At 40.7% G+C, this 26,049-nt stretch overlaps 2 protein-coding genes across 2 annotated transcripts; both read right to left on the bottom strand.

Annotated features, from left to right (window-relative positions):
- LOC115014342 (nucleoredoxin-like protein 1) lies at positions 1-962 on the bottom strand. Its single transcript, XM_029441118.1, has 3 exons — positions 727-962; positions 544-633; positions 1-376 (listed from the first exon to the last, which is right to left on the bottom strand). Exons 1-3 carry the CDS (start codon positions 960-962, stop codon positions 1-3), a joined length of 702 nt encoding a protein of 233 aa, XP_029296978.1.
- Positions 963-6,114: 5,152 nt separating this feature from the next.
- LOC115012648 (procollagen galactosyltransferase 1-like) lies at positions 6,115-18,851 on the bottom strand. Its single transcript, XM_029438362.1, has 12 exons — positions 18,351-18,851; positions 13,960-14,070; positions 13,739-13,856; positions 12,613-12,747; positions 11,271-11,475; positions 10,728-10,847; positions 10,048-10,124; positions 9,855-9,961; positions 9,317-9,449; positions 8,609-8,736; positions 7,528-7,734; positions 6,115-7,406 (listed from the first exon to the last, which is right to left on the bottom strand). Exons 1-12 carry the CDS (start codon positions 18,566-18,568, stop codon positions 7,136-7,138), a joined length of 1,830 nt encoding a protein of 609 aa, XP_029294222.1. The 5' UTR covers positions 18,569-18,851; the 3' UTR covers positions 6,115-7,135.
- Positions 18,852-26,049: the final 7,198 nt, after the last annotated feature.

Below are 26,049 nucleotides of genomic sequence, written 5' to 3'. Positions count from 1 at the left end.
TCATCTTCTCCACCATGTTCCTTTGTCTCCATCCTTTCTATTTCTATCCGACACTCCGTCTTTCTCTTCCTCCGCTTCATTTCCATCTTTGCCCTTCCCCCATAACGTCCACCATTTATTTTTCCTCTTGTCGTCCTCTGTCTTGTACTTGAGTCTCCTCAAAGGGTCAGTGGCACTGCGCATATTTAGGTTGTCGAAATCCTCATTGAGCATGAAGCTCCTCTCAACGAGCTCCGCCGCTTCCTGCCAGTCTCGGAAACAGTCGCAGCCGAAACTACAGATGTCCTGCACAGCATTTGGAGACAGGACGGAGCCGTCAGGACGAAGGACCACAACTGTTGGTACGTCCTTCACCTTAAACATGGCCTGTAGCTCTCTGACAAACAGGAAAATACACACAGGTACAGCAACGCACGCTACTCCTGTACGATCATTTATATAGAAATGTTCTAATTTGTCTTTGGAAACATACATTCAAACAGGTTGAACATACAAATACAAAAACATTAAAACTACGCAGACTCTCTTCTTCTCTCCACCTACTTCCTGTATGGATCCTCAAAGGCCAAGAACAGAACCTTTTTGTGCAGCTCTTTGAGGAATCTCTCCTGCTGCACCTCCGATTTGTCCAAGCTAGAGAGAGGAGATAGAAATGGAAATTGTATGAATGATTTGAAGTGTGAATGTGTGTGCATCAAAGAGATAAAGAGAAGGAAAGATAGAGACCTGATGTAGACAAGTGTGAGCAGTTTAGGGTATTCGATGTACGCTGGATCTTTTAGTCTCTTGAAAAAGTCATTCAGAACAGGCAGGAACTCCTGGCATTTGTCGCACTCGCCAGATGCAAAGAACAGCATCAGGATGCGGTTTTCCAGGATCCCGATGATCTCTCGCTCCGTGTTGAGTTCATCCTGGTCCCAGTTGTTCTCTACCAGAACTCGGTTTAGGAAGAGGTCCACCATGATGAAAGAAAGGGTGAAGGCCCTCTGTGGAGAAGGGTTGGTGAAATACAGATTTGTATATTTGTGCTACAATTTACACGCGTACACATCATGCTTAGTGTAGTTCATTGCCTGCATCCAAAATATGAAGCTAGTCCTATGATTCTGGATATCATTAATCGATCATCTGAGATTTTCAGTGCCGCCTCAGGAATTTAACTGGACAGTATGAATGATTTCCCAGAATGACAGAATCAACCTCCCACAGAGAAGGAGTGTAAAGCACGCAGCTGTGACATACATAATATGTATATTATATATTATATACTATATATTATATATTATATATTATATATTGGGAAAGAGAAGTAGCAATAGCACTGTAGCTAAACGTGAATGGATTTCTTTTCCTAAATTGTGAAAACACATTGTGTCTGTATTGCAGTATGTTCTATTAGTCCATGAAAACTTTGTTTAAAAAACTTAAATATTCATGGCTAAATAAGACAAGTTCTGAAAAAAAACAGCTGTAACTTATTAAGAGTTTTACAATAGAAGAACTTTGCTTCATCAGAACTTTTACAGAAGCCCTGAGAGGCAAGCGAGAAAAGAAAATGATGATTCACTGTCTAAGTCTGATCTAAACAGTTTTCTCTGCTGTGTTTATGACTTATGAAGAGGTAAAAAAAAAAGAAAGAAAATTATGACAGGATCATTTTTCTAAAAGCAGGTGGAAAAAACGTTTGGCAGGTGAAAAACAAGTGTTTGTTGTAGCAATAGTCATTTCGGCCACCAGAGGCTGAAGGGCACCATTGCCCCATGTTCTAAATATGACTAACCCTGATAAAAAACAAACAAATCATTTTTACAGATGGGGAAAATGATTGTTTCATGCATGAAAGGAAAAATATTTAAGAGAACTTAGAAATAACTTATAACCTTGAGTCATAAGCACAGGAGAGAAAACTATTTAGATCAGATTTAGAAAATGGATCACCAGAAAATAAAATTCTCCTTTGCCTCTCAGGGCTTCCGTACACTTTTGTTTACACGAAACATCATTTTCAGCGAAGCAGCGGAAGCTATCAAAAGCTGTCCGACCACAACAAAAGAAGCTGTTATAATCAGCGCTGTTAGCAAATAGTGATTTATATACAAAACACGACAATACATGAATGAAGGTATCTGTGCCTGCTCTATCTGTGATTACACCACATCAGTGTAAAGTAGAGAGTCTAGAAAATAATGAGTACCAGATATTGCTCTTTGTTGTTGATCTTTTTTTTAATGGAGGGAAAACATGTATTGAATTGTGCACATTATCTTAAATGGTCTGGATGTGTTATTATGCTGACAATATGTCTTCAAAGGGACCAAGTAGTCAACACGTTTTCAGATCTACACTGAAATCTGGACACCTTGTCAACAGACTGTGCAGACTGTTATTACCATTTGAAATGTTTTATTTATCCTATTGTTTGTTATAATATATGTACCCAGGACTCCCGTACTCAGTACTGATACTGATTAAATAAAGTCAATTTGATTAGTTGACTTGTCTGTAGCAATAAAAACACTAAACCAAGTGAAAAAAGGCCCAAAAATGTAACAACCTCTATATTTTAAAATTGAAAAACATTTTGTGTGAATGTCCCCTTTAAGTGACGCTGCTCATTAACCGACTGATGTAAATGTTTGTGTTGCAACCTACTGAAGGACACACAGTCTATAAGCTAAAATAGTTTTTGTTGACAAAAGTAATTTACAACACCCCAGCTGATCCGGATGAATCAGCCTTTTACGGGATGGTGTTTTCCAAAAGCAGACTTATGGCTGAGAACAAAAAACCACATAAGAAATACATTTCATATATAGAAATAAAGTTCAGGCCTAATATCTCAGAAAGGTGCTTTATCTGCCCCGGCCAGCCTGTATTTCACTGTCGCAGCAGTCGCTGCAGGCTGAGACTTGACAGCGATAACCTCACAAATTAGATTTGGCTCTCTGGCTCTGAGCTGTGCCAGGTCCATTTGAGACTACAACTCTAGACTGAGACTTCCGAGGCTGATGTAGAAGAAATATGTTTGAAATTGAGCAGCATTGCACCTTACCTGGAAATAAAAAGGAGGATTTACTGGAAGACTCTGAAAGGTCAGAGCTTAAATACCAAATACATTTGGAAAAATTATTTCACAATAATCCCGTTCACTTTTTGAAGCTGATCGATCGCACCTGATTTATACTAGCAACACTGCCTTGTTTTGTTAGTTGCAAATGTAATAAGCCATCAATCTTTATACATGCTGTGGCAGCTGCATGTAACTCAAGTAATTTACCTCACCTTGAAACTCCTCGACTCCTTCAAGGAAAGAAATATATCCAGTTCCTCCTTTCTTTCAAGCCATTCTTTGGTTAGTTTTCTCCTGAAGTTTGTTATGATAGAGACACCTTTCACTGCCTCTTCAACCCTCTCTTTGTAATGTCTTCACCCTGCACTCTGTGGGAGATTACAGAGAGCTGGTGAGGCAATTCAAGGGCAGAGGTTGCTGCTTGTGTGTGTGTGTGTGTGTGTGTGTGTGTGTGTGTGTGTGTGTGTGTGTGTGTGTGTGTGTGTGTGTGTGTGTGTGTGTGTGTGTGTTTGTGCACTGAGTGCACCCTTAAACTCCAGCTCAACAGTAGCAATCTTATTACTTAAAGAGAAGAAGGGAGGGTGGCAAGGAAGGATGAAGATACAGACAAATTGGATTGCAGAGGGAAGACTGACGTGCAGGTTAAATGGTGGAAAGAAAAACAGACGGGAAACAAATAAAAAGACTTGTTATGTTTTATGTTAGCACCAAGTGAATCCTCCTAACCTGCATTTCCTTAAGTCTCACTAATTACTGACGTTACTCATTTACCCCTCAGAGCATTCTAATGATGCTTTTGCTCACTGTTGTCACGGTGATTTGACAGCCAGGACACGGAGCTTCAAGGAAATAAACTGAGAAAGTCGATGGTTTGAGTCGAGCCGGGTTGGAGTAAACGCCAGCAGGTCCAACTGGAGAAGAGTGACTATTGATCAGCAGAGGCAGCTGCAGAAAATACCTGGGTTAATCTCAGAGAGGGCTGAGGTAAATATAGAGGTGGGGGGAGAGAGAGAGATCTAATAGGATTAGTCCGAGTCACAGACCAGTGCTACTGCACATGGATTCACACACACACACACACACACACATGATAAACTTAAACATACTGTGGACATATATATATATATATATATATATATATATATATATATATATATATATATACAACAGCCATGTTCAGCCATGACATTTATTGGCATGTTCTCCTCAGGATGAAACATAACAATGAATAAAAACTAAGATGGTGAACATGGTTAATATTACCAGCTGTGAGCATGTTAGTATGTTCTGTGAGCATGTTAGTATGTTCTGTGAGCATGTTAGTATGTTCTGTGAGCATGTTAGTATGTTCTGTGAGCATGTTAGTATGTTCTGTGAGCATGTTAGTATGTTCTGTGAGCATGTTAGTATGTTCTTCTGTTAGTATGTTCTGTGAACATGTTAGTATGTTCTGTGAGCATGTTAGTATGTTCTTCTGTTAGTATGTTCTGTGAGCATGTTAGTATGTTCTGTGAGCATGTTAGTATGTTCTTCTGTTAGTATGTTCTGTGAGCATGTTAGTATGTTCTTCTGTTAGTATGTTCTGTGAACATGTTAGTATGTTCTGTGAGCATGTTAGTATGTTCTTCTGTTAGTATGTTCTGTGAGCATGTTAGTATGTTCTTCTGTTAGTATGTTCTGTGAACATGTTAGTATGTTCTTCTGTTAGTATGTTCTGTGAGCATGTTAGTATGTTCTTCTGTTAGTATGTTCTTGAACATGTTAGTATGTTCTGTGAGCATGTTAGTATGTTCTTCTGTTAGTATGTTCTGTGAACATGTTAGTATGTTCTTCTGTTAGTATGTTCTGTGAGCATGTTAGTATGTTCTTCTGTTAGTATGTTCTGTGAACATGTTAGTATGTTCTGTGAGCATGTTAGTATGTTCTTCTGTTAGTATGTTCTGTGAACATGTTAGTATGTTCTGTGAGCATGTTAGTATGTTCTTCTGTTAGTATGTTCTGTGAGCATGTTAGGGTTAGGATTTAACGAACCATTTACATTTGGCTCCCCTACCTATGTCACATTACCGCCCCTGCATCTGAGTATCGTACCTTTGCAATTCTTCTTGTAAGCCAATCAGAGCAGACTGGTTTTTCGAAGGGAGGGGGGGTGCTTAAAGGAGACAGCCGCAAGAACAGAGCGTTTTAAACAGAGGGTGAATACAGTTAAATTCAGACAGTATGAGAAAAATAAAGCTTTTTTTTAATATTAAAGCATGTAAACACGGTCTAGTAGAAACCCAATATAGTAGTATGAATGTGAACATTAAAATAATATGTCCCCTTTAAAGCACAGCCGTGCCAATGTACAACCAAACATGTATCTTTAAATTTATATTAATCCTGAGCAATAAAGTGGTTAAGAAAACCGATATATACATATATTCATATATGTAAATATCATACTGTGTGAATAATATTTACATACATATATACATATATATATATATATATATATATATATATATATATATATATATATATATATATATATATATTTATTATACACAGTCCATTCTGTATAGAGAATAAACATAAAACAGACACAAAACATGTTTTTAATAGTCGTCTTAAGTATAATTTCTGTAACTCGTGCAATATTTTTTTCATAAAAGATCAAATCTGTGTTGGATTCAGTCAGTACAGCAGGGTCACACTTCACAGGCTTAACAGTAAATAAGGATAATTAGTGCAAACACAGTGAAGGAGGAGGAGTAATGGCTGCCTGCTGCACCCCAAACTGACCATTATGTACTGGCAGGGCAGGCAAATACCAGCAGGCACTAATTAAAAGGACATCTGAACTGGCTAGCAGGACGTTCATTTCTGTGCTGAAATAAAGCTTCTGTGTGCCAAAAATTTGATTGTTTAACCACTGGCTAGAAATGAACCCACAATTTCTACAATGTCAGTACTACAGTGAACTTTTAACTACGCTTTGAGGGACTGATGCTGGAGTACATTCCCTTATAGTCCGAGTTAAGTTCAGTGGAGAACACAACCAATCATTATAAAAAGTTTTTATTCGTTCTTTGGTTAAAAAAAGACAAACTTTGCAACTACAGATGAGTGAACAAAACATGGAAAGCTACTAAAAATCTATATTCATTTGTTCTTCTGATCGTCAGCAAAGGAAATGTAACAAAAGCTGCGAGTTTGGGTTCAAACTGCAACATGTACTGAGGGTGAAACACTGAAACAATAAAACAAAACACAGCTGCTATCAAAGAAAGGTTTGATAGCAGTTCAAAGAAAACACTGAGACAATCATGAGTAACAACCTTATAACACTTACTTAAATAACACATTGTTTAAACTTAAAAGCACAGAGTTAAGAAGAAGAAGAAGAAGAAGAAGAGGAAGAAGAAGAAGAAGAAGAAGAAGAAGAAGAAGAAGAAGAAGAAGAAGAAGAAGAAGAAGAAGAAGAAGAAGAAGAAGAAGAAGAAGAAGAAGAAGAAGAAGAAGAACTGAGAGTTTAACAGAAGGCAACATTTTAGTGAATCTGTTTTCTGCCTCGAGAGCTTACAGTAAAAAGAGATGTAACATAATCGTTTTATATTTTTGAGGCTCCTATTTCAAACCCAAAGCATTCTGCAGCTTTCACATGTAATTAGGTGATTGAAGTTGAAATGTGACAAGAAGTCATTTGGAGACATTTCAAATTGGGCTTAATACTGTATTTTCTTCCAATTCGTTTTATGTATTTTCTTTTCTCAGGAGGACTTTATATATGGTGGGACAAGTCTGGGCGAAATCTTATTTAAAACATGAAACTATTACTGGACCAGGCTGTGGTTAAAGGATATGCGTTGGAGAGAGAAATGTACGAGGAAAAGCATTTGTCCCTCCCCAACCCTGAGTCCAACTACTTACTATAACTTACAATTACCTTTCCTCCCTCCTCTCTTGTTCTGTTATATTCTCTCCATGTCATCCATTTCCCCCACTATCACAGCTTTGTTCTTTCTCCCTCATCCTTATCTCTGTTTGTCAGAGCTCTCTCTGTCTCTCCTCCTCTCTTCTTCATCACAGCTCGTCCCGTGCGCTCCAGTTCTCCAGCTCAGACTGCAGTACGTCAGAGTTCTGGGCCTCGAAGCTCAGCTCCCCCTGCTCCTCAGTTTTCCTCGACTTGCCTCGGTCCCAGTCTGTTTTGAGGGTCTCGTTGTCCCAGACCACCGATGTTTCCGTGTCACTGATGTAGCCCTGGTCTCCTGTGTAATGGGTTGGATACACCAGAAGCGGCTCGGCAGAAAACGCACGCAGGTCCCGACTCTCAAAGTGCGCCATGTACTCTGAGCTGATGAGTGAGAGGAGCGGAGACGTGATGAGATCAACAAGAGCGATACAGACAGAATCAAAAAACAAGAGACAGATACAAGAACAGAAAGAAGATGAAGGGACGGATGGGTTGTACTCACACTGGATGTTTGTCGTACATGACAGGGAGGAACTCATCAACAGGAAGCAACTTGGTCAGAGGTTCGGCCCTGAGGAGCTTCTGAGCTCCTTGTAATGACAACAGGTAGCCGAGTGTCCAGTAGGAGTAGTCTGCCTCCACCAGGTTGTAGATATTTGGTACAGACTTCTCTTGATGGTCCACCTGCATCCGCTTCCGCCCGATGTAACTGGATTTCGGATTTAGGATAAGAGGGACAATAAATATCACAAGAACTAAAGTGAGAGCCCAGTTACACCAGCATTTATAACAGACAGAAATCTATTCATTTAAACATAATTGATGCAGTCGATGGATGAGCAAAGCTCTGCACTGTGCCATAGTTGCAGAATTTATCCAAAATGAACAGCTGAATGTAATAAAACTAGAGATGCACGGATCATGATTTTTCCAGCCGAAACCCATTGCCGATTGTTGAGGAGCCTCGATCGCTTTTACATTTGAACACATCATGATAAGTAATTTACCTTCACCCAATACAATTATGTACTGAATAGAGCTTGAACGCATCATAATGCAACGTCCTCCGTTGATGTAAGCTCTAAGCTCCGTTATATACCAAGCCATGTGACTGTGCTGCCCACTGGCAGCTAGCAGCATGTTGCACCTCAGCAACCACATGTGCAGCTGGTGCCAGTGAACGAGGAGACGGGACTTCTCTGCATGAGCGCGGTTGTTGCTCTCAGCCGCATGCATGAGAGTGTTTAACAACAGGTGTATAGCACTAGTTTGTACTTCTACTAAAGTCGCTTATTTTTGTACAAATGATTCAACTTTCATGCGCATACACACGTTTGTCGTTGTGTATGCAGAAAATAAACGGTCCAAGTTTGCTATTCTATGACTCTGTGTAAATGTGTAAATGTGAAAATGCTGGAGCAGCTCTGTAGTCTGATTGCATAAGATTCATAATTCCCACAAGTGTTTTCCGCATGTAATTAAGCAAGATGTGCCAGAGATATCATGAGTAACAGATGGACAGATTTCACTGAAGGGGCATGATAATCCTCTCCGTTTACTACATCGTGTCCTGCATCACTCACATGAGATCCCAGTCCAGCTTGTGTGTCGTCAGCTCCTGCAGCAGCGCCTGGAGACGCTGCTTGAAAAACACCTCGAAGCGGAGGTCGTCCTCAATGACCAGGGAGGTCTGCAGACCACGGTCTACTATCTACACACACACACACACACACACACACACACACACACACACACACGCACGCACACACACACATGAATTTTAGTGCATTGCATTGCTGCTGAGATGATGGAGAGATGGCATAAGCGTTAGCGTGATGGAAAGTCCTTTGTTCAAAACACACACTCGAACATTAAAAGTGTAATATGTAAACAATGTTGCATTAAAATGTCTAAAGATGACTAGACTATGTTGTTGAGTTGTGTACTTACAATATCCCAAATGTTTCAAACAATTTTGAAACCTAGAGAAATGCATAATTTTATTTTATTTGGTCTCCTGTAATGGCCACGAATCCCCTTTGTGTATAATGCACAGTACTTACAGCAAGTAAAATGTATGTTCTGATATGATGTTGAACTAAACTGTGGCCATGAAGACAGATAACCAACCTTGTTCCATAAAAAGCAGTACACATATTGAAACATAAATAAAACAAGCTCATTATTCTTAGCGAGCTGCCTCTCCTCACACAAACTGAGTTACTGTGTTTTCTGTAGTAAACGTTATCTACCATGCACAGGTAGACCCCGAGGGCTGAGGGCTGTCTTACCTCCTTCCAGACGTTGTAATGAGAGAGAAAACAACCCAGTTCACCCTTGGTGAGAGGCCGACCATGATAAGGGTCTTTGTAACCTGGCAGCATCTTAATCCTCATAGACTGAATATCAGTCTTGTTCAGAGCTCTGACGGAGAAGAGGAGGGACAAACAAAGAGATTAGAGATCAACATTAAATTATAGGGATGTGATGTGTGTGTTAAAATGGGTTCAATAGACAATGCAAATAGAATATAAAAGGCATTGCCCTTTTTCTATTCCTTCTCACCATTCTAAATGAAGCAACAACAAAAAAACAAGACATTAGCTACGTGACTGGACAACCGACACATAGATTACGAGTTATACTTTACTCACAGGTGAGCTAAAACGATGCGGTTCAGAGAATATTCAATTGACAACATGCTGCCGCTACTTTACATCTGGTTGTTTGTCTCAGCTCAGCCTTCCTACATCACTCTACACCGCATGTTGCAGAGGCACAAATCAAGAAGACACAGGCAGTGGGGGAGGGAGGAGATGAGAAACGTACTTGCCATCCACAGCAGCAACAACCTTACAGCTGAGCTCCTGCTCATACAGGGTTCTTAGCATTCGCTCGCGACGGTCAGATCTCCGCACCAGATTTATCATAAACACCTGGGTGCACACACAGGTAGAGCCTCACACACATGATGAGGTTATCATGTGTGTTTCTATGTGTGTATGCGATTGAGTGTGTGTACCTCATCAAAGCCCATCTTGTTAGGCTCCTTGGGAGGAAGAGACAGGAAGCTGGAGGGCTCCAATGGAGGATTTTTCACTTTCAAAGAAAAAAAAAGGGGGGAAGGTTACAAAGAGAATGTGTAATGTGGTGGAACTGGGGTTCCCAAGATGTGGTGCAGGGATGCTCAGCGGTCCTCAGGAGATATCCCAAAAGAAGCATTGATTTTACAGGTTAGAAGAGGCGTACATGTGTAAAGATGGTGTTTCCTCACATACTGCGCATACAGCAATGCTGCACAAAGACAATAGTAGAATAAAATATATTTAACAACCTTTTTCTCTGCAGAAACAATGCAGCAAAAGTCTAATTAAGTTTGCAGTTTTTATGCAGATGCAGACAGTATATTGCGTTGCTATGGTAGAAGTTTGTAACTCTATAACTCAATATAAAAGGGGTAGAGTAAAAAATATACATTTCAGCTGCGGCACAATTTGGGAAAATCTAATAAATGCAAAACCTGCAGACTCGCATAACATGACATTGCAAGTTAAATATAGAATTAGAGTAGCAACAGATCAGTACAAACTTCCATTGTACAAAGGAATAAATCAGGTTTGTGTCACCACATGCAAACTCGCACCCTTTTGCTAAAGCTGAACACAAGACATCATTCTGCTGCTCCTTGACCTCTCGACTCACCCATGACCTCGAGCTGAGTGTGCACGAAGCTCTCCGCCTCATCCTGCAGGGTGCCGTTGGAACGCATAGGCACTGGGAAATACCCATAAGTCTCTTTGTTGCACACGTACATCTGCACATCTGAGAAGAGAAAACCTGCTTAGAAATAGGACTGAACGATTTGGAAAATATAAAATAGTGAATATTTTGACTGATATCATTCACGATATTGGAGGGAATCGGAATATTTGCACAATCTTTTCTCTTCTTCATTGAAAAATATTTTTGAAATGATCATGGTGTGTTTTTTTGCAATGATCTGTAGCAAACAACAATTGTTTCTTAAGTCTGTAGAATACGATTTGTTGGCCGGAACATCTCTGCAGCACCACAAAAAATTATATTCTAACGTATGTTGCCTTTGACAAATATTGCGCCTCCTGCGATTTGCACTAATATACGATTTTGATAAAATTACGATTTACAAACATATACTGTACAAAACATTCCTAGAAAGACATTAAGCAGCCCTCCAGGTAACAGGTCTACCTCTGTTTGTCTCACCTGCCATACGAGCCGAGTAGGCAAAGACGATGACATCATCGAGGGCCCAGCTGTACTCCGGGTGTGGTGGATAAAACGCCAGCTGACGGGAGGCCTCTTTCTGCAGGTCAATCAAGTAGGTGGAGTGGACCATCGGTACGGCGAAACAGCCACGACGCTCCTGCTTACGGATAGGCATGTAGGCCGGTGTACGCTTGTAGTAGCCCTGCAGTGAGTGCACACAAACACTGTACGGTTACACAGTACTTTCTTCTGTCCAACTTATTTTCTAAGGAAATAAAAGCCGGGGGGAAAACTAATCTGTCAGGGGGAACTTGATCTGAGATATTTGGCTGAGACTTGATTGAGAAAATTGGCTGCCGACGAGTCTATGTGAGAGTAAAAAAAAAGAAAAGAAAAGAAAGATACTTTACAGGAAGAAGACAAATCTCAAACTCCATACTCTACTACTTAATTGCAATACAAAGCTACTCAGACTGAGTTATAGGAAGAGACACTGACAGACATGATGCTTGTTGCCTTTTGGCTACAGGCCAATTAACTGTCATTGAAGAAAATGTTCAATCTGAGAGGCAGGTTGGAGTTGGTTTATTTTGTGCTGGAGGATAGACAATGTCCATATGTCTACTCTGATTTGAAAAGAAGCAAAGATGAGTACTTCAAGGCATTCTGTCTCAACAGATTACAGACGCAACTTTATCCGAGACATGCACACACAGTAAGTATTGACCGATACATCCGATGTGAGTGTTTGATGAGTCAAAATCATGCTGGCATAACTGCAATGACACCAGAGTGTCTGCAACATTTCTCCCACAGATACACAATGTTTATTATAATAAGATAAGAGGCACAAACAGCAGCAGCGTCTGCAGTAACAGACTGAGGAGGTGGAGCACATTAAACATACTGAGTTGTGTGGGGTGTCTGAGTACCAGCCGTAGAGCCATCAGAGCAGTACGGTTTCAGTTCACCTGTCAGACAAATCATTTACTATAATTTACAAAGTATATTTACCAGAGCATTCAGCTCCTGCCTGATAATCTGAGGGGGAACACTTGAATACAATAAGAAGAATAAAACGTCTCTACTAGGCCTTTAAATTGATTCATTTATAGTGTTTCTTAAGTGACTTATTTGCACAAATTTGATTTCCTCATGCATGCAAAAATAATAAAGTGTAAAATTCCCTCTTGATCATATTTATGTGTTATAAAGTTGGCAGGAGATGAAATATTTATCCTGGACCGGTATCAGATGCACACTGGATGTGAAGGAACAGAGAGGTAAACTTAAAGCAGCGCTGCAGGTGGTTAACAGCATACAAACCAAACCTCCGTACCTGTGACGTCATGCCGCACCAGAAGTTAGAGTATGCGGCTCTGGACTCCAGCATGGGAGCAACTATAGTCTTGTTCTCACTCATCAGTTTCCACAACGTGCCCGTATCGGTGAGCAGGTTGTCACAGTCAGCTACCTGCAGACGGGAGAGAAGGGCACCATATCCACAAGAATCACACACAAACACGCACAGGCGAGCACGGACAAAGTGTCACCCGCTGTCACTAAATGAGGGATTGATCCTCAGAAGCAGCTCCTCTCTAACAACCCATTTAAACTCACAGCCCAGAATTTTTAACTCGTCTCCCGAAGAGCAGGAAATAAAGACTGCTCCCAGTCAACCTGCATTTTCTTCAGCCATTATATTTCTCCACATAATGCCAATTTAATTCTGAATTACAACATTTGAAACTGTACTTTTTGTAATTGTTTACGGTATACATATATATATATATCAGCTAATATTAGCTTATCCATCAGTACTACAATCAATATCAGCCACAAAGTCCCGTTTTGCGCAGACATTTTACATCCTGGCTGTGGAAACAAATCCTATCAATGGGAACAGTGGCGATCTCTGAATCAGTGCACGTTATATAGCAATGCAGGTTACCATAGCAACAACACTTGGGCTTCATTCTCCCTCAACAGTTAACTCTCGGGGGTTAAACTGACCCTCCACCTCTCTACTTCACGTAGTAGCTCCACCTTCTCCATTACTTCACTACATCAGCACAGCTCATTGTGTTGGACTACTTACTGAAATGGCACATTTAAAACACAAAGAAACACAGAGTGTCACAGAGATCATCTCTGGGAGATAATACTTTAAGACGCAATAGAAATCTGTATTTGTGAGTACTCATTGAAAAGGTCTATAAGTCATGTTGTCTCTTTAATGCAGCTCTTTTTCTTTTTATATGTAAAAGATTGAGCTTTGCTTTCGCTTCCACATTATTAATGTTTACCCTTTCAACAGGTGTAGACAATGGATGCACAGGTAGAGAGGAGAGTGCCATGAGTCAGCTTCCTTTCTTCACACACCTGACCCAGAGTCAGAGACATCCCTGACAGTAGCTACATAATAAGAGGAGGCGTATGAAGCTGCTGAGCGGATGATAACATACCAGCAGGTAGTCGGCCCAGATCTCACGGGCGGTCTCCAGAGCCGCCTGACGGAGCTTCATTACATGTTCATAACGGAGATTATTCCAGTGCTTAGGCCCCACCTCGTCTTCAAAGGCACTGAGAGACATGCACAGACCCATTAAGTAATGTATGTCACACTCTCTCACACACACACACACACACACACACACACACACACACACACACACACACACAGTACCTGGGTTCATCTTCAGGTCTCCACTCCACATAGTGATAGTCATTCTGCACCTTCACAAGCCAGTCTCTCAGGATGGCTGTGGTGTTGTCTATGTTGTGATCTGTCGCCACCCTTTGGGGGAGAGAGAGAGAGAGAGAGAGAGAGAGAGAGAGAGAGAGAGAGAGAGAGAGAGAGAGAGAATATCTTAAGAGCAGAATCACATTTTTCTGTAAAACTTTCTTTCTTTGCATTATAACTGTTTACAATGCTGCAGTGGTTCACAGATCTTTTCACACGTCTGTATCGCAGTAGATCTTTACTACTTTACTACAACATGAATGTGTATCTCATGCCAATGGAGTCTCTTTAACTGTGAGTGGGAGCACCTTGATTAGCAGTACCACCAGCTGAGTAAGATATTCTCTTCAGTGGTCCAGTGGTACTTTGCCTTCGGCGTAGATGTATGGATAAAATATTGAGTCACTGTGTGGAATTTTATATTCCAATGATGATATAGTAAAGTAAATGTTATTCATATAGTCAAATATCACACATTTGCCTTAAGGGGTTTTGCAGGAGTATTAGAGATATGATACGCAGGAACGGAATAGGTCGTGACAATATTAATCCGGTACCGATCCTCACAAAAACTGTTTGTGGGCCAAGGTCGTTAAAATTCAGTGATTCCACCTTTATTCAGTGGCATTGCACCACAGCAATCCCTGTGCACGGTAATGCCTTATTCATAAATGTTTGCCGGCAGTTATTATTCTGTCACTCAAACAGCAGTCTCACAACTGGAGCTCCATTCATTTATTGCTGTTAGCGGATGCCTTGACATTAATAATGTTTCCACTCATAGCAGGAAGTGATGTGTAGTTATATGATCATGTGACCTTACACATGGAAGAAAGATCCCAATCAGTTGCATGCATTGAGGTATGCAGATTTTAAATTGGGGAGAAAACACGCTGGTATCAGGATGGTACCCTGAGTAAAGGTGTTGGAATCTGTGTTCCCATCGGTACCACTGCTCAGACAAAATAAGAAATCTGTAGATGCTTTACGCTCTGGAAAATCGTAATGGGTGTTTCAATTCCCTCCGATATTGCAGACATAACAATTTATAATACATTATACATTGCTTAAAGTGGCAACAGACAAATGTTTTGCTTTAACTCATCATTATGAAGTTAGTGTTGATTGCATAATATAATGAATGTATAATAATGAAATCATCTGCATTTAGATTTACTTTTTATCAGCCTTGCTCTCATTAAGCATGTCTGTCTGTCAATCTGGTTCGATCTCCCTAGAAAATTAAGGAACCATTTACGGCACAAAGCCGAGGAAAACAAAATGCAGTGTGTCCTGTGAAGTGTCGCCAACTCATTTCCAAACGAGGTACACAGCACTAACTCCAAAAGTCGTACAAAGTCACCAGATGACATCATACACTCATTTGCATATTTGTGACATCATTGCGTTTTCGTTTGCATAAAGAGAAGAGAAAGACACTGAGCTGTTGGCAGAAGAGGAGTGGACTGTGATTACTCTGAGCAGCATTGGGAAGGAATTATAATATAATTTATATGAATATATTTCTTGCTTTTTCCCTGATGGCCTAAATAAGTTGCTAAATGTTTTGCTTTGAGGAAAACTGAAAAAGTGATCCGGTTGTCTTTATGACGGCGGTGCCAACAATATTACCACTTGTTATCGAATGTGTAAAGGCTGCTATTTTATCTGCTATTTTAATTCTGCTATATTATATTATTTTAATTCTGCAATTTTATCTGCTATTTTAATTCTGCTATTTTTATAATGGTGCTTCAGACTCATTTACATCTACACTGTGATTATTGTTCTGTAAATGCTCTTATTCTGTCATCTTGGACTAATTGTTATGTTTTTGCTGTGAAGCTCTTTGGGCTGCAATTCTTGTATGAAAGGTGCTATACAAATAAAGCTTTTTATTATTATTATTATTATTATTATTATTATTATTATTATTACTTGGAAACGCTGAAAGTTGGGGAGTTGAAATGTTGTCTATTGCCACTTTTTTTCAAAAACATAATCAAGAGATCAATAGTGAAACAAATGGTTTATTGCAGCCCTCTTTCAAAAACAATCCCTTGGACCCAGCACATGAATATATAACAGTGGGGACTATCCCTATTGGTTCCTTGGAAAACCTAATTTTCCATGTGAACATGATGATCAGAATGATGAGTCATTGTTCATTTGTCTAAAATTCATAATTATCACCCTATTGCCATAGTTTAATTATTATTAGAATACAGATTACTGCAGCTTTAAGGAACATGGACAGAGACAACATTTAAGCTACAGTATATCTCGATCGACAAAATTTCCAGAAGATATTGCATTAATATAATTTTGACTTATTATCCATCTCTACTTTCGTCCTCAGAGGCTCTTGCTGTCATCACTAATGTCAGGCGTGGACAAAGAAGAGCACAGACGGACAATAGGGGCTGTGAAGCGGTGCAGTGGTATTCGTCTGCTGTCTGTGTTAACATAACAAAGCAAGCGTGTTGGGAGGGATGAAGGCCGAGGACGAGGGAAAGAATGTATGAATGTGAGAGAAATGACTCCCAGCCCTGTCCTGTACTGAGTGACAGTCGGCGTGCTGCGAGTGTTAGTTTCCCATCTGTGTGCAGTGTTTTAACACAGCAGTGCCGACCCAGCACCTACATGTGACCTCACCAGTCCATCTTCTTCTTCCTCCTCTCTCTCTACCTTTACCTCTCAGACTGCTGTGAAGTTTTGAATGAGTAGAGATTGCAAATAAAAAAAGAAAAGGTTTATGGAGAGAATTTATTTGGAATCGCTTGCATGCCAGCAATAGAACCGTGTCTAAAGGATAAGAGAGAGCTGAGAAAGAGGCAGAGGGATAAAACCAATTGAAGATTTATGGATAATATCTATCATGCTTCTCCCTGCAGCGGCAAAATAGGCACACACACACACATGCAGACTGCCTAATGATATGTGTGTGTGTGCCTATTTTGCTGCTTGCCAAGCACTCCATCTTAACCTGTCAGGCTGATAACTTGCAGGTATCGACAGGTGGCCGGCTCGCAGCTTAGTTTATGTCTCTCATGCCGAATTTCAAAACCTTTTTCTGTTCTTCCACAGAGGGAAGAGATATGTTGTAGATTAAAGCAACCACACAGAATACTGAGCTCCGGCTGCCACATGGGCACAGTTAGACTCAGGCGCAGAGGCTGAATATGCTTGCTGGGATACAAGGAAGGTTTGTTTAAACAGACACACCGACACTTGAATCCCTCATTCTAGCTCCGACTGAAAAAGTTCAATTCAACATTCACTCTCAGACGAGAGACCCTGTTGGATCAAACAATTCAAAGGATCATGTTTAATTTGAATCCATCTAGTCACATTAAACACAGCTCTGCTTGAGGCTCTTGCTCTTGTTTGCCTTTAGGCCACTGGGTTTCCAAGAAATATAATCGAACCTGTAAGGTCTTACTGCTGATGAAAAGATTATCTTAATCTTCAAACTACTGGCACTGGATCAAAATGGCAAGAGGAAGTGAGCAGTAGAGACAAGAATAATCTGGAAGGCTGGGGGCTGGGCGACAGAAACGCAGAGGCAGATTGAGGAAGGTAAATCCTGCAGAGGCTTTTAATAGACAGCTTCACAGACACAGATTGTTGTAAGTGGTTTGTATAAGATTTTGACAGCTCATGTGCCAATTTTGAAGCCATGTTTACAACAATACTCGTCTTGTTTCAGTCGAGACTGCAACAATACTCGTCTTGTTTCAGTCGAGACTGCAACAATACTCGTCTTGTTTCAGTCGAGACTGCAAGACGAAGATGAGGAAGGAGACGAGGGAGAGGAAATAAAATAGGAGGGTGGGGAGGGGAGGGTTTGGGGGGCGATGAGAGAGACGATCTGTGACTGAGTGGAACTTTTTACGGGCACCAGTCTGCTGGAGCGACCCGACCTCCGAGCTCCGCTGCCGGGGATAGGTCCCTACAATACACCGGCGCGTGTACAGCCAGCCTGTTCTCTGCTTCCACTCATTTCACCGCCAATTAGACATACTGTAATGGTGGAGATAAACCGCTCGAGCGTTTCCCTATGTCTTGATAATAACACAGCGGCCCCACCTGGCCAAAACTCACAAGCGCACGCGCAAACGCACGCAGAGTTTTCCTCTATAATATCTACACTGAAGTTGACGTCTCTGGTGCTCCGTTACTCAGCTCACACTGACGTTAAATCACACTTTACCGCACTTTAATGCCAATGTTATATATATTTGTAATACTTTCAAAAGTTTTGAATTCAATATAATCTGACATTCCGTGAAACCGAAAGCTTAATTGTAAGGGTTTACAGTTATGACACTCACCACAGCGCAATGCGGTCCTTCGGGTAGTTGAGGCGCTCGATGGCTCCGAGGAACAGCGGCAGCGAGTGCGCCGAGTTGCGGCAGACCAACGCGACGACGACCCGGGGAGCGAGGAGCGGAGACTCGGGGCTCCAGCGCTCCTCGGGGAAATACCCCCAATTAGGGCCCGGCAGGAGAACGAACAGCAGGGCAGACAGCAGTGAGGTGACCCGGGGCATGGCAGGGGAGAGACACTGGCTGGTGACAGAGAAGGGCACGGAGGATGTGGAAGCTGAGGGTCCCGCTGTTGTGTTATGCCGACAGTGGATACATGGCGGTGGAGCAGGCTGAATTAAAGGGCAGGTCTGGACTGGTTTAAGGGGAACTCGGTGTTCTCAAAGGAAAGTTGTAGGTCCACAGATCTGTGCCTTGTGTAGCTTGTTCCAACAAATCCCTGTCCAGTTTGGGTTTAGGATTAATTGTATTTTATATAAATAATGTCCTTTACCTAAAGAGGCTTCCCTCTATAATATGAAGTCCTCCCCTTTAAGAACAAATCCAGCTGTAGAAAAGAGATAGAAAGCAACATGGGCGTGTCCGTGTCTTCAATATACTGCAGGCCTGTGTCACACAGGCTGGAGGATCATAAAGTAACTCAGAAACTGCTGATTCTGTCCCTATACTTTACGGCAGTGGTTTCCAATCTGTTTTTCAGAGGTACCCCTCAACATCAAGCATCACTGTCTAACTGGCATCCTTTATGACATCCATACATGTTCATCCAAATTATAATTTTTTTATTTTCAGATTGTTTCATATTCATAATTGTATAGGCCTGACAAGGTTCAAACATATTCAGTATATCGCAAGAAGGAAAGGACCATTTACATTAATAGAATTGCTTTGCCGCAAACTTGATTTCATAGAACCAACTTTATCTCATCTACCTGAACCTAAAGTGAAATCAAAAGCTAAAAAATATGTATAAAAACGCAAAACAACATTATAAATGCTGTTTGTGACAGTGATGTAGCTCAAACCAACACACGTGCATGAAACAAGGCTAGTGTACTGTATTCTCTCATGTGACACAATGGATTATTTTCATTATTGATTAATCTAAGGAACACTTTTTAAATCCTAACATGTTAATTTGTCTATGATGTAAAACAGAGAAACGTAACTAATCCTCACATTAATTAGCTAATGTTTGAAATGTTTTGCTTAATAGACATCTTACACTATTAATTGAATATCAAAATAGTAGTTGCTAGTAGTTTAAATGCTTGTTGATTATGCTAAACTAATTTCACTATGTAGCTCTCAATTTGTTCCCTTTCTGTTGAAGTTGTATTTTAGTTGTGTAAAATGCAAATAGACGTAAAAATTCAAAGGACATGATCTACTCTAGTAAACTTGTTGTACCGATGCTTCATGGTTCAGTGAGGTGGATGTATTCTCCTGCATCATGCAGTGAGGGCGTGTGGTTTTCAGAGTTTTCTGAGTTGGCCAAAGTGTCATCAGACACGGTGCATGGTGTGAGTGTTTCCGATTACTTGGAAACGCTGAAAGTTGGGGAGTTGAAATGTTGTCTATTGCCACTTTTTTCAAAAACATAATCAAGAGATCAATAGTGAAACAAATGGTTTATTGCAGCCCTCTTTCAAAAACAATCCCTTGGACCCAGCACATGAATATATAACAGTGGGGACTATCCCTATTGGTTCCTTGGAAAACCTAATTTTCCATGTGAACATGATGATCAGAATGATGAGTCATTGTTCATTTGTCTAAAATTCATAATTATCACCCTATTGCCATAGTTTAATTATTATTAAAATACAGATTACTGCAGCTTTAAGGAACATGGACAGAGACACAGTGAGGGCGTGTGGTTTTCAGAGTTTTCTGAGTTGGCCAAAGTGTCATCAGACACGGTGCATGGTGTGAGTGTTTCCGATCCTGAGGTGGAGCCTTCGGAGGTTTTGCAGAAGTTCTGCGGGCAGTCACCGGGAGGCAGCAGCTCGTGGTGCACCGGCTCAGAGAAACTAGAGCTGGGGCTGACAGGGATAGGCGTGAACTGCTGTGGCAGGGAGCACCTCATCACTGCAGGAACAGATTCAAATCTTGACACTACATTCTTGAAAATTTGGCAAACAAATGGTACAATTAAAGAGGCCCATTGTGGCAGGGGCTGAGCATTTCGTGCTTGTCACTAACCTCTCAACTGTTTTGATCCAGTAACTGAGCTCAACTCCAGCCCATCCAGGCACTTCCACATCCTGGCATCGCCTGGACCGAGGCCCCTCAGAGGCGTCAGCACCTACGGTAAACAACACCTTATGTACCATGCCATCAGAAAGCATTAAACCACTTGAATTGTTAAGCACAATGTCTTGTGATTGAGCCGTCGGTTGTATCAGTTGACATTGGAGAGTAGCTCTGTGCACACGCCAGCAAAGAAATGCTCAACGAATGATATTTTTCACACTGGTTTAATAAAAGATGGTTGATAAGGTATCCACATGTGTTTTCCTACATTACTCTTAATAATTATTAATATTTAAAAAGAAACATGACATGAGCTTCCATTAAAGATAAGATGGTTCATGCCCCGGGCCTCGGAAAACTCGTCACATTCCAGCTCATAATTACACAATTGCATAGCTGCCAGTCAAATAAAGAAAATAAAGTATAAAAAACACCTCTTCTGTCGCCTAAGGGAGGTTTTGATCAACGATCCTCCTTCCGCTGTTACTTTGTGCACAACAAACTAATCTTCAGCTGCCATCTGTAAGTGCAGAACTACGAGCCCAGTGGTGGAATATAACTAAGTACATTTAGTGCTGTGTTTAAGTACAATTTGAGATCCATGTTCTGCTACTTTATACTTCTACTCCACGACATCTCAGAGGAAACTATTGTATGTTTTACTCTTCTTCATTTATTTAGTTACTAGTTACTTTGCAGATCTAGATTAATGATACGAAATATAATCAACACATACATTATGATTATTTATTAAAGGTTACGATGTAGACTTTATTGATACCCGGAGTAATAACAAGTTACCTAGCAGTATATGAAATAATTAAATTAGGCCCACCTTTATCAGCTGCAACAAACACATTAATGCATCAATAACAATATAAGTTATAGGATTCTGAAATGGGCCATTCTGCGTAATGAGTACTTTTACTTTGTCACTTTAAATATATTTAGATCCTGACACTTCTGTGCTTTGACTTATTTTACTTCAATTTGAATGCTTAATTACTTTGTCTTGTAACAGAGTATTTTTACATTGTGGTATTGCTACGTTAACTTAAGTACAAGATCTGAGTACTTCTTCCACCACTAACAGAGCAACATCAAAATTAGCGTCTTAAAAAAAAAAAGGATATTTTTGCCTAATGCACCTCTCAGGAAGTATTCCCAGATACAAGCAAATCCATCACAGGTGGGCGTGGCCACTTCCTGCAGAGTACTTCCGAGCCTTGGGATGACCGTGTGGACGAGAGACAGTAACATCGGCTCACACATGTCCTCTTCACAGACACAAACACACACCTGTGATCGTGTGAGCGATGTTGTCCTGCAGCAGACCAGCCTGTTGCAGTCCTGCAGAGATCTGTTTCTCCATCAGAAGCATACAGTGACAACTCCTCCTTCAGGGCAGCTTTGACCTGATGCTTTGTTGTCGCGGAGACCTCAGACAGCAACTGACAGGCATAAATACACATATACTGGAGGTTAAGAGGAAAAACATGCAAGGTATTCGTTGTCCTTTTCACTCACTCTGATCCAGGCTGTCCTCCTCGTGCTGTGACGCACAATAGTCCTGGGAAACACTTGCTCCTTGAGGTAGGACAGCACTTCTTCCATCACCATGGTTACCAACACCTGAAGGGCAACGAGAGACCGCGTGCCTGAAGCGAGCAAAAGCCCAGACAGGAAGACACATTCAAAAGTGTGTTTGTTAGAATAAAGTAGAACAGCAGTAATGTATACGGACAGCCTAGAGACAGTTTAACGCACAATCTGTATTTTTCTGCCACTATCATTGATCATGGGAGTTGTTGCCTTCATCACCATCGCTGTCAATGCAGTTAGCTTCTCACAGTCAGCATTACGTCAGTGTTCATCGTTCAGGGGGTTTCCCCGGGAGTCAAATGATCTGCATTATTATTATTATTATTAACCTCCTCTCCAAAACAAACACAACCGGTGATTAAAACTGGTAAAAACACTTTGCTGCATGTCACATACCTGTATATAGTTTATTTATAAAAGCTTCTGGCAGACAACCACAACCGTGACGCATGGGGAGTCTGTGGACTTGATTAAAATTACAATTTGATTTGGAAATTTATTGGAAACATTTGGGACACAACTCAACAAAATATAAAACATAGGTATAGTCGGTTTAAGAGTATAAATGTTAGATATTATACCTTTTAATAGCAGCTGCAGTCTGAAAGCATACCTTTGATGTGTCGGCACATGTCATCCACTAACTCATGATGCTCTTTTATGGAGGTGCAGATATGACAGCCAGAAAGCACCAGCGCCGTCTTACACCCCCAACCACCTTCAAATACCTGCAGCATTCAAAGTCACATCCAACCACACACACACACACACACGCACACGCACACGCACACGCACACGCACACGCTTCTGTTCGTCTCTACAAATGTGCAGGTTCAAACATTAATATCTTTGATTTTCTCACAGAATGTTGAATTAGAGGACGGGGTTCGGTGGGTTCCTTGTGTTTGTTCCTCATGTGGGTCAGTAGATTTGAGCTGAGGTGACGTCGATAGAGAGGAGCCAACGTCTCCATGATGTCAGCAGTGTGCTCTGTTCATCCACAGGAGGAAATACACTAGATTTTAACAATTTAGTATCAGCATGCAATGTAAAGTTTAAATGTAACATTAAAGGAAAATGATGTCACAAAATGTCCATCCCAGTTTCTCAAATTCTAATGTGATGTCATTAAATGTCTTGTCAGTCCAAAACCCAAAGATATTCAGTTAATATGATAGAAAAACATATATTGAAACAGCATTTCTTTTTTTTTTAAACACCATTTTCTGCATGAAACATTACTTTAACGATTATCAAAATAGTTGCCGATCATATTTCGACTAATCGATGCAGCTCTACACAGAGTTGATATGGAAGCAACATTATTATTGTATTCATTTGTGGATTTATTCTGCGTGTGTCCGCATGCACTTGTGGGTGTTTGGTAAATAGTGACATTCTTTGCTATTGAACATGAAGGACAAAGAGTGAGGTTAAAGGTGGGCCGGCTGCAAAGAGAGGGATGACATTATTACATATTAAGAAATAATACATACATTTAATATTAAAGTTCCAAAACACATACTATTTCAAAGCCAACATCATTTTATTAACATCTCAACATCAGTCATTTGGAGGCTTATGTAAGATTACTCAAATAGTCAAGAAAGATACAATCTCTTTCGTCTTTATTAAACTGATCACTCTCCCTGCACCGCTTCCTTTACTCACACACATCATTTCATTGTGGTGGACTCAATACAATTGATTTATGTTGACAGTCAATACTTAAGACAAACCCCGCTGACGCCCTCATATTCTAGTTTATGTGCAGCGATGTTAAACAGTGGAATCTGTACGAGGAACTGTATTTAAGTGAAAGTGAGGACCTTTCTCAGAATTATAAAGAAATGATGATTGTAGTCGTTTGTGATTTGACGCTGACTTAAGGAAAATGGAGGGATGGTGAAAGTGTCACAAGCGACAATCTGCTGTTGTCATTGAGCAAACTGATGACAGAACTGTGCAGTTGAGATGAAAGACTGTGTGTCTTAGCAAACATCACAATTGTCATCACCGTCAGGATCATCGGCGCCGAGGAGGAGGACGGCAGACAGAGAGGATCATGGAACCGACAGTTTTACAAAAAACCATTACACACAATTTGAGCAAACACACATGCAGAGTAGCGTGATGTGTTTCGTCTCGTCTCAGCCGGTGTGTGAGAGCCTGCTGCTCAGGTGTGTGACCAAATCTGTCGCATAAATCCTTTCCGATGATGGAGGTTTGAAGGTGCACGTGCACACAATCATGCGTGTATAGTGACGCCCGTATAAACAGTGTGGACATGGATATGTCTGTACACGATAACAGCTAAACCTGCATGACAGTGAAAGACGCCCTTGAAGCCATGTTCACAGAAATCATGTGTGTTTGTGTTTTGTCTTTGATGAACACTTTATTGGTCCCACACAGTAAAAAACAAGGAATTTGTTCTGGCATTTTTAAGTTACTCAGTTTTTGTCAACTTTTTTGTCAACTTTTGAAATGATGAATATCTATGCTAACAGTAAAAGTACACTTTTTGCAACAAATGTGCAAAACTCCTGAAGTAAAACATTTAGTATATAACTTAAACATGAACCATTTTATAAATATTATAATGTTTTGGTATTTTTTGCAAAGACTTGTTAGCAATACCACCTTTTCTATTAATGAACATACTTATGGTGTTGTATCATCGTGAACAAATCGTTTTGCTGAATGAACTGAAGTCATTCAATCCTGAAACGTTTGTTTCTCAATTCAGTTGAGCTCTCAGTACGCTGTGGGCGGACGTGCAGGGACTCACTGAGTGAGAGAGTCAAGTCATTCATCTGCAAATGTTTATCCGACTAAATTCTCAGTTCACTCGTTAGCAGCCGAAGGTTCAGCCGTGTTTCAGTTCAGTAAAGTGGGACTACGTGCAGTCGGAGCTCCGACACTGAACAAATCTCTCTAAAATGTAATTACATTTCAACCTCCCCACAAACAAACAGGATACATGCTAATTGTGAACTTCCTGGGAGGAAGCCATCCAGAAAAGGTCTTAAAAAGAGCACTGCACCCCTGGGAGCCTGACATATATCTACCAAGTGCATGCTAACTTTAAAACAGGATATCAATGGTGCATGGTCACATACGTGAGCTCATGTCTGTCTGAGCATATACCACCTGACCTGCACATTGAGAATAAACAGATTACATGTCATTCATTTCACTTGGGAGCATGTGATTCACTGAAATAAGATTCACCCGTTAAAGCTGATCTGGTCGACATGTTCTCCTGAGAAGCTCAAATTGTTGAAGGCAAGTGAAACTGGATCCTGTTAATAGTGCAGGCCTGGCATACAGTGCACGGAGTGCTACTGTGTTTCCCAAAAGTGTACAATCATTTAATGCTACATGTGAAGTAAAAAAAAAAATCACACACTCGGCACATTACAAACATTCACACAAGTAAATTACAAAATGGCATCAGACCCACAATTACACTTTATTTTTCCATTCAATGAAAGAAGTGCAATACCTCTACCGGGAGGGGGGTAGTAATCAAAGTTGCAAGCAAAGGCACATGAATGAATTTGGCCTTGGGATGTGAATGTACTATAAATCATCGCAGGGTCATGGAAGTAAACCTGACACGCAGGGTGATGTATGGCTACATCTGGTGTAGGCACGTTGGCTAAGCTTCAACTTTGGGAAGGAGTGTGTAAAAAGATCTACTGTAAGTAACTTAAGCATATATCAAGACTCATATATGGCAACTGCACATACAACACTGATGCCAAAAACACACAGACGCACTGCTCCTCCCTCTTATCCTGCCCTCCCATGTCCCAACTCTGTTTCATGCGAACTAACAGCT

Source organism: Cottoperca gobio, chromosome 1 (assembly GCF_900634415.1).
Source record: "Cottoperca gobio chromosome 1, fCotGob3.1, whole genome shotgun sequence".
In the NCBI taxonomy this organism is placed as follows: domain Eukaryota; kingdom Metazoa; phylum Chordata; class Actinopteri; order Perciformes; family Bovichtidae; genus Cottoperca; species Cottoperca gobio.
The sequence above is the reverse complement of the archived record's forward strand: the minus strand, read 5'-3'. Positions and strand labels throughout refer to the sequence as shown.

Bases quoted from the DNA above. Each gene is read 5' to 3' on its own strand.
- LOC115014342 (XM_029441118.1), bottom strand. From the start codon at position 962: ATGGTGGACCTCTTCCTAAACCGAGTTCTGGTAGAGAACAACTGGGAC. The intron at 634-726 runs GTCTCTATCTTT...TCCTCTCTCTAG, and splicing joins CTCACACTTGTCTACATCAG to CTTGGACAAATCGGAGGTGC. The intron at 377-543 runs GTAGGTGGAGAG...CCTGTTTGTCAG, and splicing joins TTTGAGGATCCATACAGGAA to AGAGCTACAGGCCATGTTTA.
- LOC115012648 (XM_029438362.1), bottom strand. From the start codon at position 18,568: ATGCCCCGGGTCACCTCACTGCTGTCTGCCCTGCTGTTCGTTCTCCTG. The intron at 10,125-10,727 runs GTGAGTCGAGAG...TTTCTTTGAAAG, and splicing joins CACTCAGCTCGAGGTCATGG to TGAAAAATCCTCCATTGGAG. The intron at 7,735-8,608 runs GTGAGTGATGCA...TCCGAAATCCAG, and splicing joins AAGCTGGACTGGGATCTCAT to TTACATCGGGCGGAAGCGGA.